Source organism: Lynx rufus, unplaced genomic scaffold, assembly GCF_022079265.1.
Source record: "Lynx rufus isolate CCGP_SWC_20201006 ecotype Redwood Valley unplaced genomic scaffold, mLynRuf1.p SCAF_6, whole genome shotgun sequence".
Classification (NCBI taxonomy): domain Eukaryota; kingdom Metazoa; phylum Chordata; class Mammalia; order Carnivora; family Felidae; genus Lynx; species Lynx rufus.
This window is the reverse complement of record NW_025814878.1, coordinates 101,028,067-101,044,611: the sequence shown is the minus strand read 5'-3', so window position 1 is coordinate 101,044,611 and position 16,545 is coordinate 101,028,067. Positions and strand designations below refer to the sequence as shown.

The window sequence follows — 16,545 nt, the reverse complement described above, 5'->3', positions numbered from 1 at the left end:
AGTGGAAGGGAGCCTGAAGTTCAGGAAACTGAGGCAAGGGCTCAGGGGTGTGGATGCTGAGCATGCCACTTGTCCCTTCAGTTTAGGTTGCCAGCCCACTGGCCAGCATCTCAGTGGCTGCTGCCAGTGTATCCTACCTTTGCTTGGAACTTCCTGCTTATGGGTTGCCATTGTGGATCCCCTCCAAGACACCACAGTTGCCATGGTGCCCACTTTTCCCTTTTAGCACTGACCCCTCATTTCCTGGAGCAGTGACATGCTACCTGGCATCCTTTATTTCTGTTAGTGATTTTTAGTTTTTTCATTTTCTTTTGATTTTAGAATTTCCGTCTGCTTACTTTTCCCATCTGTTCTTGCTTCTTGTCCCCCCCCCTTTTCCCCCATTATCATCCTTAACATTATTAATCATAGTTATTTTAAATTCCCTATTTGATTCCAAAATAAGTGTTATATTTGAGTCTGGCTCTGATGCTTGCTTTGTCTTTGTTTTTTCTTGCCTTTTAAAAGCATGATGTATAATTTTTTGTTGAAAAGTTTGACATTATATGTTAGGAAATAGGAACTGAGATAAACAGATCATTAGTGTGAGATTTTAAATTAATCTGTCCTAGAGTTGTATTGTGTTTAATATTTGCTGTAGGTATAGGTACCAGAGGCTTATTTCTTTAGTGTCCATTTTTGTCTCCCTGGCTGTCTTTGTGCTTTCCTAACAACTCCTCAGATGGAATCTGCACCAGGCAGTAACTCTTTCAGCAGTAATTAACTTACTGTATTGGAGCCCCCCTGGTGTGGTGGTAAGGTGTAGAGGAGAGAAAGCATCCTATAATCTTATAATTAAATCTCATACTTTTTGTGGGTTTGTGGCCTGGGACTGTGATCTTGATAGGTCTTTCTTAGGTCCCTCCCCCCCACACTGTCCCCCATCCCTCCTGTGAGAAAGGTTAAGAGGGGACCAGAATCAGAGAAATGACCTTTCCACAGGTGGATAAAGTCTTTTCGGTGGAGATTAAGTCTTTGTTAGGGTGAATGCTCTGTTTTCTGTTTCACACTGACTTCTTTGACCTTCTTCCCTGCTGGAAGCACAAGGAGATCTTTATGGGCTCTTCACTCTGAGAATCTGGTGATGTTCCTGGAAGTAAACCCCACAAAAATGGGTGACTCCCCTAAGACTGTGGTTCCCAGAAGTTTTCTCAAAAATACCATTTAAGTCCGTTGACTGATGAATGGATAAAGAAGATGCACACACACACACACATACACACAGACACACACACACATATACATACATACAATGGAATATTACTTGGCAATCAAAAAAAATGAAATTTTGCCATTTACAACAATGTGGATGGAACTGGGATGTATTATGCTAAGTGAAATAAATCATAGAAAGACAAGTAGATGACTTTACTCATGTGGAATTTAACATACAAAACATGAACAAAAGAGAAGGAAAGCAAAATATTGTAACAACAGAGAGGGAGAATACAGAGAATACAGAGACTCTAAAATACAGAACAAACTGATGGTTGCTGGTGGGGTGTTGGGGGGAGCGTTAAGGAGGACACTTGTTAGGGTGAGCACTGGGTGTTGTATGTATGTAATGAATCACTAAAATTTATTCCTGATATTATTATACTATATGTTAACTAACTTGGATTTAAATTTTAAAAACAAATAAAAAATAAAGCAGGGGAAAAAATACCATTTAAGTGTTTGTAGTGGATTAACTTTTTGCCTCCAAAGTGATATGTCCAGGTTCTAAGCCCTGGTACAATAATGTGGCATTATTTGGCAATGAAGTCTTTGCAGACATAACTAAGGATCTTAAGGTTGTATGGTCTTGGATTTAGGATTGACCATAAATCCAGTGAGTGATGTTCTTATTAAGAGTTAGAGGAGGGAGATTTGAGACACACAGAAGGGCAAGGTCATGTGCAGATGGAGGCAGAGGTTGGAATTATGCAAGCTAAGGAATGCCAGAGATTTCTGGCAGCCTCCAGAAGCCAAGACACAAGTGTGAAGCAATTCTTTCTCTGAGTCTTCAGAAAGATCCAACCCTGTTGATAACTTGATTTTGTACTCTGGCCTCCAGAGCTATACATGTGAAAGAATAAACTTCTATTGTTTTAAGTCACCTAGTTTGTGATTGTTATGACAGCCCTGGGAAACCCATATAATGTTCCTATCAGTTTATGGTTCCAGTTGTTTGTGTTTGAGGTGATCCAGTAGTTCTTGCCTCTCCATATCCTGAGCTGGCAGTTTGCCTTGTGTCCTCAGTTCTATGGTGGGCCCAAGAAAAGCCACTGACTTTCAGTTTGCTTAGCTTTTTTCTTGTTGTAAGGGTGGGAGTGACACCATCCAAGTTTATCACATGTTGGAGCCGAAACTGCAAGTCCACTATTTTTTGTTTGGCATTTTATACTTATTATCTTAGTGATTACCACGTGCATTATTAGGTTTTAAAAATGTACAGTTAATTAATACACAGTCTGTTCTTCATTCCTTCTTGCTCTGAAATTCCTCCTAGAACTTTTTGTCTCCTGCTTAGTCTAGGCTGTTTCTTATATTTGTTGCACGGTTGCTATCTTAGCACTTTTCTCACTCTCTGGGATTGGCTCCACTATTTCTTGGATTTCATGTCTTCTTCTCTTTTGTTTCCTTTTTTTTTTTTTTTTTAAATTTTACTGGATAACATCATGTAAGGTTATATGTCAGAGTTAATTTCCTTTTCCTTGCCTGTGTGAAAATGTAACACCCTTGTCTGCTGATTTGGCTGACCGTGGAATTCATTTTCCTTTAATACTTAAGTGGCCTTGCCTTTTTATTTTTCCTGTAGAATCTGGTGTCCTTAATGAGAAGTCTTCTGATGATTCTCATTCTTTTGTAGACTAACTCTATTTCCTTTCAGACACCCTTCTAGGATATTTTTTATCTTTTTTACGAAATTTCATCTAGATGTGAGTACTTACTTTTTGTTATTGTGCTGGATTTTCACAAATCTCTTTATTTTTGCAGATTTGTTTCCTTTAAGCTTTGGAGTATTTTCTTGTATTATTTCATTGTCAGTTCTCTATTTTCTGTCTTTTTTTCTAGAACTGTTATTTGGATGTTGAATTGTCTGGATTGATCATCTGTCTTTTATTTTTATTTTCCTTATGTCTTTTTGCTTTACCTTTTCTGGAAAACTTCCTTGGATTTTGTCTTCACTTCTCCAAAAGAAAAAAAAAAATTAATGGGGCACCTGGGTGGCTCAGTCCATTGAGCATCCAACTCTTGGTTTCAGCTCAGGTCATGATCTCAGGGTTCCTGAGTTTGAGCCCCGCATGCATTGGGCTCTGTGCTGACAGTGTGAAGCCTGCTTTGGATTCTATCTCCCTTGTTCTCTGCCCCTCCCCCACTTGCTCTCTCTCTCTCTCTCTCTCTCAAAAATAAAAAATAAACTTAAAAATTAATGAGACATGCTGAAAGACACAAATTTCCAAACCTTTTTTATTTTCTCATTTTTTTTCATAGCATTTGGTGCTGACTTTATGAACTTTGTTACATCTCTTGAGGATACAAATTTGCACATGTTTACATTTTTTTATTTTGAAATGATAAGTTGTAGAAATAAGTACAGTATAAAAAATTTCTCCCTGACTGATGCCTTTATCCTGAATATTTTAGTGTGTATTTTCTACAAACCAGGATCTACTTAATCACAATCCAACCATAGACTTAAATAATTAACATTTATTTATATATGTATGGACTCTGGTTTCTTTATTCAACTGGATATGTTCTGTTACTGTCATTGTTTATTCTGGTGCTCAGATTGTCCTGGTTTGGCCAATAAGAGCCTTTTTGATATAACTTCTTTCTGTCCTTTGGCATCACCTTATCTTTCTTTAACTTCCTTGCTTTGTGGCACAATACTGTACTTCTGGCTTATCTTGTACTTTTCCTGCTTCAGAGGCGGAATTGCCTGTCTTCCCAAGGATTCCTAGTTCTTTTTAAGAGAAAGTGGTGTTTACAGGATCTGTGCATTAGGTTGCGCATTGCTATTGGACTTTGCTGGGTTTTTTTTTTTAATTTTTTTTTTTCTTTTCAATGTTTTTATTTATTTTTGGGACAGAGAGAGACAGAGCATGAACGGGGGAGGTGCAGAGAGAGAGGGAGACACAGAATCGGAAACAGGCTCCAGGCTCCGAGCCATCAGCCCCGAGCCTGACGCGGGGCTTGAACTCACGGACCGCGAGATCGTGACCTGGCTGAAGTCGGACGCTTTACCGACTGCGCCACCCAGGCGCCCCTTTGCTGGTTTTTTAAGAGGACAGCTGGTGTGTTTATGTGTATGTGTTTCATGTGTGTGTTTGTGTATTGAAAACCTAAGTACATGGTGGTACTTCTCATTTAGCATTACAGGATTGAACCTAGCCTTTTCTCCCTTATGTTTACAATTCCCTTCTCTGACATAGAGAAACTTGACTTCCATTATCCTTAATATATTTACTTATTTAATCAGTCCCCTGGATTTAGCCAGTCTTCGTCCCTGCTGTCACTCTTCACCCTCACCCTTGCATGGACACCCTCTTCTGCTTGGGCTATTAGTCTTCATTCTAGGTTGCTTTACCCTTCTATACCTCTGCATGGAAATCTGCCCTCCCACCCCCCATCTCCAATACCATTTGGCCTTTGATATCCCTCACCAAACTACTCCTCAGCTTGGATGCCCTCTCCACTGTGCTTGGGCTCTGATACACCTTGTCAAGTTGCCTTTGTATGGATGCCCTCCTCACCTTGCTTTAGAGTGCTGATATGCTATACTAGGAAAATCCCCTTATGTGGATGCTCTCCTTACCATATTCTGGCCCTGCCTCTACCCCTACCCCAGTTTTGGATACCTTTTACTTTTTTACATTTTTTGGTCTTTGATTCTCATACCAGACACCCCCCACCCGGGCTTTTCCGCCTTTCTCCCACTGTACTCTTCTATACCTAATGACTTTAGGACTAAATTGTTTTGGAGAGTTGAAAGGGGGGAGGTGGGTATATGTTTCATCCAGGAGTAATTTTTCATTTTATTATGGTTTTTCACAATTAACTATTATTTGTTCATATTTATGAATAAATAATAAATAACAAGCTGGGGGGACTATTTATGTAGGTAGGACTCACAGCTTTAGTTTAGAATTATCAGGCAGGGAGCTGAGCTTTGCTGTGGAGACCTAAATTCTGGGAATCAGTAGTCCTTTCTCTAAGAATGAGCACTCATCTATAGGAGCTTTACTAGTTTCCCCAAACTGTATGTGTGTGGGGGGGTGGGGGAGCAGCCGGGGACTTGGAGGATGGAGATTAATCCTTTAGTTTTCGGCCTTCAGAGAAAAATGCCTGCCTACTTAGCATTATTGTCTTAGAGCTTTTGTTGTTGACAGTGGGTGTTAGCTCTTCCATGTAAAGATAATTCCCTATTTTCATTTCTGCGTTTCTCATGAGCTTTCCTTTTCTGAATTTTTAGCCTTTATGGGATTCTGCAGGGCAGTGTGGTATCTCAGTTATAGTTTCCTGAAGTTCTCTGGACTTTCTGTTCGTGGCTTTGTTAGTTATGGATCCGTTTTCATAAGTTTGAAAAATTTCTTTCTGGCTTTCTTCTCAGGTTGGGATGTTTTCAGCTGTAAATAGAAATCCCATCTGAAATTTACTTAACAGTTGGGGCACTTGGGTGGTTCAGTCAGTTGAGCATCCCACTTGGGCTCAGGTCATGATCTCATGGTTTGTGGGTTCGAGCCCCTCGTCAGGCTCTGTGCTGACAGTTCTTAGGGAGCCTGCTTCGGATTCTGTAACTCCCACTCTCCCTGCCCCTCCCCTTCTCGTGCTCTGTCTCAAAAAAAAAAAAAATTAAATTAAATTAAAAAAAATTTTCTTAACAGTTAAAAAAACTCTGCTATAACAAGAAAACTAAAGGTATTGTAGCATAGGGGTTGGTTAATTTGGCAGTTTGATCGTTCTAGCAAAGATCCAGGTCATTTTCTTTTTTTTTTTTTCTCTTTCATCCTAAACTTTTTCTTTTTTTTTTTAAATTTTTTTTTTTTCAACGTTTATTTATTTTTGGGACAGAGAGAGACAGAGCATGAACGGGGGAGGGGCAGAGAGAGAGGGAGACACAGAATCGGAAACAGGCTCCAGGCTCTGAGCCATCAGCCCAGAGCCCGACGCGGGGCTTGAACTCACAGACCGCGAGATCGTGACCTGGCTGAAGTCGGACGCTTAACTGACTGCGCCACCCAGGCACCCCCATCCTAAACTTTTTCTTAAGAAAGGATTGAGACAATCTCTTGGTCTTTTTCTTGTCTTAAATAGTTATGGCAGTTTTGGGCATTACATTCTCATTGACGAACATCCAAAGTCTTCAGAAGGACTTATTTTTCCTTGTGTTTTGTTTTTAAGGTTGGATAAAACTTTCCCAGAACCCCTGCTCATATCTTACTGGTTAGAGTCCATCCGTCACATGTGTATTTGAAAAACAGTCTGTGTGTGTGTGTGTGTGTGTGAGAGAGAGAGAGAGAGAGAGAGAGAGAGAGAAATTACTCTAAATAAACTTATCTTTAGACCTTTGCCTCTTTGACCAGCAGCATTTGATATCTGGGGCCTTTTCAGAATCTGCATTTAAGTAGGAGTCAACCAGATAATCTCTCCAAGTCAACAAGATTACTTGATTGTACATTCGTATTTGAAAAGTACTGGTCTAAACTAGTAAAGACTTAACCCCTGGGACTGAGAGAAACCTCATTTGTGAAAGTGTACAGGGTCTCAAAATACCTGATCAAAATCAGGGTTCAATAAGAAGGGAAAAAGGAGGAGGGAATCAGTGTCTGCCCATAATCCTTCCCCCCCCCTTTTTTTTTTTGGTTGTAGCTCTGTGTGTGTGTGTGCTTTTTAAAAATCATACTCATAGTAGGAGAAAAAGATGAATGGAGGTATAGCTAGTCTATCATCTTGAATATGAAATCTGCTATAGCTTTTCTTATATTGAACCCTGTAAAATATTAATAGTATGCATATATGATGTCCTGTAATCTAAAATTCTATACTTAAAGGTGGTAAAATAGATCCTTACTAATCTTAAGGGTGTATTCATTTTCTATTGTTTAGTAACAATATTGCCATAAACTTAGCAGCTTAAAACAATACACATATATGATCTCACAATTTTTGTGTTTCAGTAAATCTGGGAGTGACTAATTAGGTACTCTGCAAGGCTGCCATCAAGATGTTGGCCAGGTCTGGGTTCTCTACTGGGGGAGGATCTGCTTCCAAGCTCACCTGGTTGTTGGCATCATTTAGTTCTCTCTAGGCTCTGGGACTGATAGCCTCAGTTTTTTGCTGGCGGTTAGCCAGAGACCTTCATCAGTTTCTCCATAGGTCAGCTCATAGCAAAACAGCTTGCATCTTCAAAGCCAGCAAGGGTGAGAGATTCCTAGCAAGATAGACATTGTAATCTTACATCATTATATACAATCCATCATCTTTGTCATATTCTGTTGGTTAGAAGTCAGTCATAAGTCATGTCCACAGTCAAGGAGAGGGAATTGCACAAGGACACGAATATCAAGAGATTGGGCGGGTGTCATAGGGACCACTCTAGAGATTGTCTATTGCAAACAATGTATACATCTGACCATAAGAACACCTGATGATATGAATTATACATTGTATTCAGGTTTCTACTTATAATTTGTACTGTACTTTATACTAAGGCATTTGAGAAATTTGCTGATGTAGCCAAATATTTAAAATCATTGAAGGAAGCCTTGATGCTATCTTTGTAATGTTGTCGTTAAACAGGTTCCTTAATTTTAAGTTTATTAATATGGTTAATTATATTTCATGAATTAAATTTTAGACGTTTATTTTTCTTTTTTTAGTTGACTATATCGTGGAGTATGACTATGATGCTGTACATGATGATGAATTAACTATTCGAGTTGGTGAAATCATCAGGAATGTGAAAAAACTGCAGGAGGAAGGATGGCTAGAAGGAGAATTAAATGGAAGAAGAGGAATGTTTCCTGATAATTTTGTTAAGGTAAGTACTCTCACCTAAATTTTTAGCTGTTGCTTCATAGGATTTGATCTTTAACTTTAAGAAATACATGTATTTTAAAAACTAAAATGTTGGAAGTGAATTTTTACTCTACAGTTGTTTGGTGCCTTGGTGGATAATAACACTATGTGTATGTATGTGCACATGTGTTTATGTATGTATATATGTATCTATTTACCTGTCTTTTTATAAAAATAAATAGTACTTTGTGTTAGGGTAGCACTTTGTAATTTACAAGGTAGTTTTGCTGTGTACATTCTCATTTGAGCCTTCAAGCCTTATAAAGTAAGTAGGGTGGGTGATGACCCCATTTTTAAATATGGTGACATTACAGATGAGAGGTTAAATGGCTTACCCAATGTTGGCTAGCTAAGATCGAGAATCTGAACTGAAATCCAGGATCATTTACTTAAGTCTAATTGTATCTTGTTGCTTTTGCAGCCCCTTTGCAAATATCTTAGGTTCCTATTTTAAGTGTCAGGTCTGTAGCAGTTATTGATCAAAGTAGGAGTGTGTTTCCAACTAACTACCAAACATTCCTTTGTTAGTGAATATTCAGTCACTTCCCCCCGGAAGCAATCAAGATTCTTAAGTCTTTTGCAGACAGAGTTCTCACTAGTTTAGGGAAGGAAAAAAAAAAGTAAAGAATATCTGTATATTTATGCTTCACTTATAACTGCCTTGGTACCTCTATTAGTTTTCTTATGCTTACTTACTACTGGCCTCTTTAGATTGATTCTGAGTTCTTCTGGGAAGGCTAGAATGTGTCTCATTTTTTTGTCCACCTTATATAGTAATTGTTACGAATACCTGCACACTGGATATTTAGATAATATTTGTTCCCTGAATAGATTTGTATTCAGTTGTGGTTTTACGTCTAAATATGAACTCATACTGTAATGCTAATTGATTTCAGAGAAGGTGAACTAACTATATGCTACCTAAATACATTTTATCTCTTGAAATAACTGAGAAAGGCTATAGTAGGGATTTGAACTTGTAATAGGGGAAGATTGCTTTTGTTTTTATTTTTTTGTTTAATAAATTGACTTATTTCTTATAACCTAAAATGGAGTGTAATGCAGATACCTTGGTAATTGAATAGAATAAATGGATTTAAATATGGTCAAGTTCTAGATTTGTCCCTTGCTGGTCATTTGATGTAGTTCAAACCACATAATTTATCTGTTTTCTTATCCTTAAAATGGCATATTTATAGTCAGTATATGGTAAGCCATGACATTGCTCTCTCACCTCTCTCTCTTTCTCTGTGTCTCTTTAAAAAAAGGAAAGTGGCTTTTTTTTTTTAATTAAAAAAATTTTTTTTAATTTACGTCAAAGTTAGCATATAGAGTAACAATGATTTCAGGAGTAGATTCCTTAGTGCCCCTTACCCATTTAGCCCATCCCCCCTCCCACAACCCCTCTTCCCTCAACAGAGTAACCCTCTGTTTGTTCTCCATATTGAAGAGTCTGTTATGTTTTGTCCCGCTCCCTGTTTTTATATTATTTTTGCTTCCCTTCCCTTGTGTTCATCTGTTCTGTGTCTTAAAGTCCTTACATGAGTGAAGTCATATGATATTTGTCTTTCTCCAACTGATTAATTTTGCTTAGCATAATACCCTCTAGTTCCATCCACATAGTTGCAAATGGCAAGATTTCATTCTTTTTGGTTGCTGAGTAATCCTCCATTGTGTGTGTGTGTGTGTGTGTGTGTACACATATCTTCTTTATCCATTCATCCATTGATGGACATTTGGGCTCTTTCCATACTTTGGCTATTGTTGATAGTGCTGCTATAAACATTGGGGTGAATGTGCCCCTTCGAACAGCACACCTGTATCCCGTGGTTAAATGCCTAGTAGTGCAGTTGCTGGGTCATAGGGTAGTTCTATTTTTAGTTTTTTGAGGAACCTCCATACTGTTTTCCAGAGTGGCTGCACCAGGAAAGTGGCTTTTTAGAGAAAGTATGTTGAAGTAATAGAACACTAAAGAAAAATACATGAAATGTTAAGTATTAATATAGCTTTAAAAAATTTTTTTTCATTTTATTTATTTTAGAGAGCATGATCTGGAGAGAGGGGCAGAGGGAGGGAGGGAGGGAGGGGGGCGGAGAGAGAGAGAGAGAGAGAGAGAAAGAGAAAGAATCCCAAGCAGGTTCCACGCTTAGCATGGATTAATCCCATGACCCTGGGATCATGACCTGAGCCAAAATCGAGACTTGGATGCTCAACCGACTGAGCCACCCAGGCACCCCTGTATAGTTCTGTTAATTGTGTGCTGATATATTGTCCCAGTAGTGGAGATGACTATCATAGGACTCCATTTTGAAATATATTTTACTTCTTGTTCCATGACAACACTAGAACTTGAGTTTAATGCACTGCCTGAGAATGGAGGATGCAGTTTGAGTATGCTAAATAATGGAGGGAAGCATAATCTGGGATTAAAAAGTAACCACAGGATACCAAATTAGAATGGGAGACATAAGTATGAACTCATGTTCAGTTTAAAGTATGTATCAACACATACAGAAACTATGTGTGTGTTAACACTTGGGTTAATGCACGTCCATATATTTCTCAGCTGTTTCCACTGAGAGGGCCTAGAAACAGTGACATACAGTAGCAGCAACTATCCCCAGTTACCAGATTTCACTTTCTAAATCTTATTCTCCAATAAAAGAAGCAGGGCTCCTTAGACAAATAGCTGATTCTAGGGCTGGAGCAAGGAAAATACATGATGACCCCAGACCATCTTGTATGTAGTGCCAGAAGGTAGAGAAGTGCTCAAAAAAACCCCCACAAAATGATGGCCCACGTGAAAGCAGCATTAGAGCCAATCTAAAGACTTTCCAGGCTCAGCTTCCAGTGTCCAGAGCTGGACTAATTTAAGCAACAGAATAACCTAATACTTGATAATTACCCAAAGAGGAGCATAAATATACGTAAGCCCGTGCTGATATAGATAAGTGGTTGAGTAAATAAGTGAATGGAAAAGGAGTAAAACTCAGAGAATTATTTCAAATATTTGTAGATACTTCCTTTCCCTCCATCCCCTCCCCTCAAAAACATCCTGTAGGATGGGCCGGAGTGAAAAATAGGTGGAAAAGAAAAATAGTAACTTTACAGTGGAGAAAACTGGCAAATACTACCATAACCAACTGTTAAAAGCTAATATCATCAGTGATATGTTGATATCATGTATCCTCTTTACCTCTGTGATACTTATTCTTCCCCCAAACCCATAATCCCAGTCTAAGCATGAGGAAAAGCATCAAACCCAAATTGAAGACAAACTACAAAATATGTGACCAACGCTTAAAGAAAATTTCAAGGTCATGAAAACCAAGTAAAGGCTGAGAAACTGATGTTGACTAGATGAGCCTAACACGACATGTGATCAAATATATCGTGGTATCTTGGGTTGGAATCTGGAACAAAAAATGGGTATTAGTGAAAAAGCTGATGAAATCTTCATAAAGTCATTGGTTTAGTTTTGACAAGTGTAATATGGTTATGCAAGATGCAACATTAGGAGAAACAATGAAGGGGATATGGGAGCTCTGTGTACTACCTTTGTAATTCTTTCAAGTTTATTTTTGAGAGAGCGCATGAGTGAGTGTGGGGCAGAGAGAGAGGTTGAGAGAGAGAATCTCATGCAGGCTCCACACTGTCAGCACAGAGCCCAAAGTGGGGCTCAAGTTGACCTGAAGTGGAGCTTGGGCTTACCCAAAGTGGGGCTGGAACCATGAGATCTTGAGCCGAAGTCGGATGCTTAACTAACTGAGCCACCCAGGCACCCTGAAAGTTAAATTTTTATTGAAAAATTAGCCAGAGGCAGTCAATAGCAGTAGATAATAAGATAGTTGACTTCAGATGTGAAGATTCAAGGGAAAGTTGTAATTTATAATTCACTGTCCACCTGTAAATAAGCCTTTTATGCCTAATGTACTGTTATTTTGAGATATGTATGTTATTTGTAAATCTGAGGCTATGAAGTGGATGGTAGAACTACTGAGGCTTCAAAATTCACATCCCTGTTATAGTTTCAGATAGCTATATTGAAGGGCATTGATATTCCAGTTGGGCTGGAAGGTTAAATCATTTTTGCAGACTATTGAAAACAGACTTTATAGACACTAAATTTGTTTTGTGACAAACTGTTCATTTCATTGTCTCTTTGCAGTTATTTCATCTTTACTTGATTTAAAAAATATTTTACAAAGAATGTAGAACGAGGATCCATGAACTTAGGTATAGAATGTTATCATTTTGTCATTGTTGCTTTAGAGTGTTACTTTTATAATAGAACATTACAGATAAAATTGAGTTCTTTGTTACCTCCTCTTATCATTTCTCTCTCCTCCCAACCTCCATATTCTGAAATTAAATGTATCCTTCTAATATATATTTATTTGTGCATAAACAAATAGTATTTTGTGTGATTTAGACATTGACATAATTATTGTGTCATATTGTGACTTTTTAAAATTTAATATGCCTTTCAATGTGATACATAACATTGTGTTTTTATGACACTGTGCAGTTAGCTCATAACTCTTTGGTAAATAGAGGAATGATGTCGGGACAATGAGAAAGCCGTGTTGGTTTATTTTCTAGGTAAAGGGAGTTGTGATAAAGAATGTAAAAGTATCATTTAGTGAGAAAGGGATAGGCTCTTAGCTTGGCTGCTTGCATAAACAGGAGTGCTTTTAGCTTTTAAATGAAACCTTTTCTTTTCTTTTCTTTTCTTTTCTTTTCTTTTCTTTTCTTTTCTTTTCTTTTCTTTTCTTTTCTTTTCTTTTCTTTCATTTGTTAATGTGATCATCTCTACCTAGGTATTTTTCTCAAAGTTGAACAGTCCTAGCATAAAATGTTACAGCTTTTAACTCCTGGTGCTTACCTCCTCTTGTCTCTGCATCATCTTAGTACCCATAAACCAACCTATCTACTCTATTGTTTTTATGCATTATTTTTTTTTAAGTTTATTTATTTATTTTGAGAGAAAGAGACAGCTATTGGGCAGAGGCAGAGAGAGAGGAGAGAATCTCAAGTGGGTTCCATACTGTCAGCACAAAGCCCAGCGTGGGGCTTGAACTCATGAACATGAGATATCGTGACCTGAGCCGAAACCAAGAGTCAGACTTAAGTGACTAAGCTACCCATAGGCGCCCGATGCATTTTTTTTTTTTAACGTTTTATTTATTTTTGAGACAGAGAGAGACAGAGCATGAACGGGGGAGGGTCAGAGAGAGAGGGAGACACAGAATCGGAAGCAGGCTCCAGGCTCTGAGCCATCAGCCCAGAGCCTGACGCGGGGCTCGAACTCACGGACCGCGAGATCGTGACCTGAGCTGAAGTTGGATGCTTAACCGACTGAGCCACCCAGGCGCCCCCCAATGCATTTTTAATAGCTATAGAGGAATCCATTTGTCACGACTGTTTGGGCAGTCTTAAGTTATTACCCATTTTCCAAGGTTTCAGTTATTGTTATTTATTTTTACTTTCATTTTTAGTGCTCAGGTTCCAAACTTGTATAGGTTTAAAGTGGTATGCCCAAACCCTACTTTCTTTTTCTTTTTCTTTTTCCTTTTCCTTTTCCTTTTCCTTTTCTTTTTCTTCTTCTTTTTCCTTTTCCTTTTCTTTTTCTTTTTCTTTTTCTTTTTCTTTTTCTTTTTCTTTTTCTTTTTCTCTTTCTCTTTCTCTTTCTCTTTTTTTTCTTTTTCTTCTTCTTCTTCTTCTAATTCTTCTTCTTCTTCTTCTTCTTTTCCTTTATATTTTCTTTTCTCTTTTCTTTTCTTTTCTTTTCTTTTCTTTTCTTTTCTTTTCTTTTCTTTTCTTTTCTTCCTTCATAATCACTGGTATTTTTCGTGTGTTTGATTTCACAGAATCAGTAGTATTTTAGTGTGTGATTCCCCCCACCCCCCGGAGTTTAGATGTTTAGGAATACATGTGTAGTTTTATAGTAGAGATTCCTTTTTAACAGTCACATAGTATTCCATTCTAGGTCTTTACCACATTTTATAAATATTTAGAGCTATTTTCTTTTTCTTTCTTTTTTTTTTTTTCTTAGCTATTGAAAACAGTGCTGTGGTGAATATCCTTTTGTAGGTTATATACATTGCTGAGAATTTGCTGCATCGTAGGGTATGCCCATATTCCACTGCTTTAGACATTGTACAGTTTCTCACTAAATAATTATACCATTATATTTAAATTCCTACCAGTATTTTCTTTTTAATCTTATTGATCTATAGTAGTATCCACATGTTACAGTGTTTCATATTTGTGATTACAAGGGAAGTTAGATATCTTTTCACATTTACTGGCCACTTAAATTTCTTTTCCTGTGTCTAGCCTGTTCAGATATTTCTCTCCATTTTTCCATTGAGTTCTTGCTCATTCTCATTGATTTGTAGTACTTCTTACTGTGAATACTGTGAATTCTTACTGTGAATTCCGTATTGTGAATACTAGGCCTTTGTCTTCCTTCTGCTTATGTGTCTTTTTCTCTTTCATAAATGCTTTTATTTTCTTTATCTTTTTGTTATTTAATTTTTTAAAAATTTACATCCAAATTAGCATATAGTGCAACAATGAATTCAGGAGTAGATTCTTTTTTTTTTTAATGAGAATTTAATTTTAATTTTTTTAAAATTTACATCCAAATTAGTATATAGTGCAACAGTGATTTCAGGAGTAGTTTCCTTAGTGCCCTTTACCCACTTAGCCCATCCCCCCTCCCACAACCCCTCCAGTACCCCTCAGTTTGTTCTCCATATTTATGAGTCTCTTCTGTTTTGTCCCCCTCCCTGTTTTTATATTATTTTTATTTCCCTTCCCTTATGTTCATCTGTTTTGTCTCTTAAAGTCCTCATATGAGTGAAGTCATATGATATTTGTCTTTCTCTGACTAATTTCCCTTAGCATAATACCCTCCAGTTCCATCCACGTAGTTGCAAATGGCAAAATTTTATTCTTTTTGATTGCTAAGTAATGCTCCATTGTATGTATATGTCTGTGTGTGTGTGTGTGTGTGTGTGTGTGTGTGTGTGTATATCTATATATATACACATACATACACCACGTCTTCTTTATCCATTCATCCATCAATGGACATTTGGGCTCTTTCCATACTTTGGCTATTGTTGATAGTGCTGCTATAAACATGGGGGTGCATGTGTCCCTTCGAAACAGCACGCCTGTATCCTGTGGATAAATACCTAGTAGTGCATTTGCTGGGTCGTAGGGTAGTTATATTTTTAGTTTTTTTGAGGAACCTCCATACTGGTTTACAGAGTGGCTGCACCAGCTTGCATTCACATCATAAGTGCTTTTTGTGACTTGTCTTAGTATAACTTGGGAGCAGGGAAGGTTTAAAGACATTAATCTTCTAAGTTTTCTTTAGTTTTAAAGTTTTGATTTTCAGCATAAATCATTAATCAGTCTTGCTTTATTTTTTGTACAGCTGTGATTTAGGCACTAATTAAATTTTTTTCCACATTAAAAAATATTGAATAGTCTACTCTTTCCTTATGGATTTGTAGTGTTTAAGAATTGAGCCAAAATTGGGAAGAAACTTGCTAGTTTATCAGATCTTTCCACGTTCTCAACTTCAGTGTTTTAGACTAAAGCTTAGACTCAAGTGTCTGGTTTGTTTGTTCATGTAAACTTTGAGATTCAGTGTCAGTGTTGTTATTTGTGATATTTGGCACTCTGCTGTAACTGAGATGAAACAAAGTAAATACTCCATTAAATAAATGCTTAGTGATTCACTAGGAAGTATTTTGGGGTGTGGTGAGAAGAGTTCCCACAACTTACTTTATTGGGGGAGGTAACAGCATGAAAATAGGTGGAAAAATTGCTGTGCCTTTTTGGCTGAGTGTCAGATATGTCGTAAAGATAATAGGTGCTAAAGGATCTTGGAGAAAATATTTTTCAGAGATTTTGGAAGTAACACTTGAGTTGGTCTTTAAAGATAGGAAGTTAGATGAATAATTAGTGTGCTCTATGTCTGTCAAAGGCGCAAAATGTTTTGCGGTAAAAATAATGGACTATTTTGGCTGAATGCAAGTTTTTCTATGGGAGTGTATATAATGGGATTTAAGGCCAAAAGTATGGATTGAAGCCAGTGGTACAGTGCATTTTGAGTGTCATTTAAAGGTATTAAGACTCATTGAGGTGTTTGACTTCAGCTCAGGTCACGATCTCATGGTTTTTGAGTTTGAGCCCCGGGTTGGGCTCTGTGCTGACAGCTCAGAGCTTGGAGCCTGCTTGGGATTCTGTGTCGCCCTCTCTCTCTGCCCCATCCCAATCCTGTTCTGTCTCTCTCTCACTCTCTCAAAAATAAACATTAAAAAAAAATTTTTTTTAAAGGTATTAAGACTATTTGAAAGATACTAGGGAAATCACAGGTTTTGGAGACAGGAGAAGGAAGATAGAATGCTTTAATGGATT

At 37.6% G+C, this 16,545-nt stretch overlaps 1 protein-coding gene across 1 annotated transcript in view; it reads left to right on the top strand.

The window, feature by feature from the left end:
• Positions 1-16,545, top strand: part of CD2AP (CD2 associated protein) — a 144,698-nt gene that overhangs the window by 28,535 nt on the left and 99,618 nt on the right. Inside the window, exon 2 of the mRNA XM_047101876.1 lies at positions 7,908-8,068. Within this exon, the coding sequence (XP_046957832.1) occupies positions 7,908-8,068 (161 nt within the window). The remainder of the gene's footprint in view (positions 1-7,907; positions 8,069-16,545) is intronic.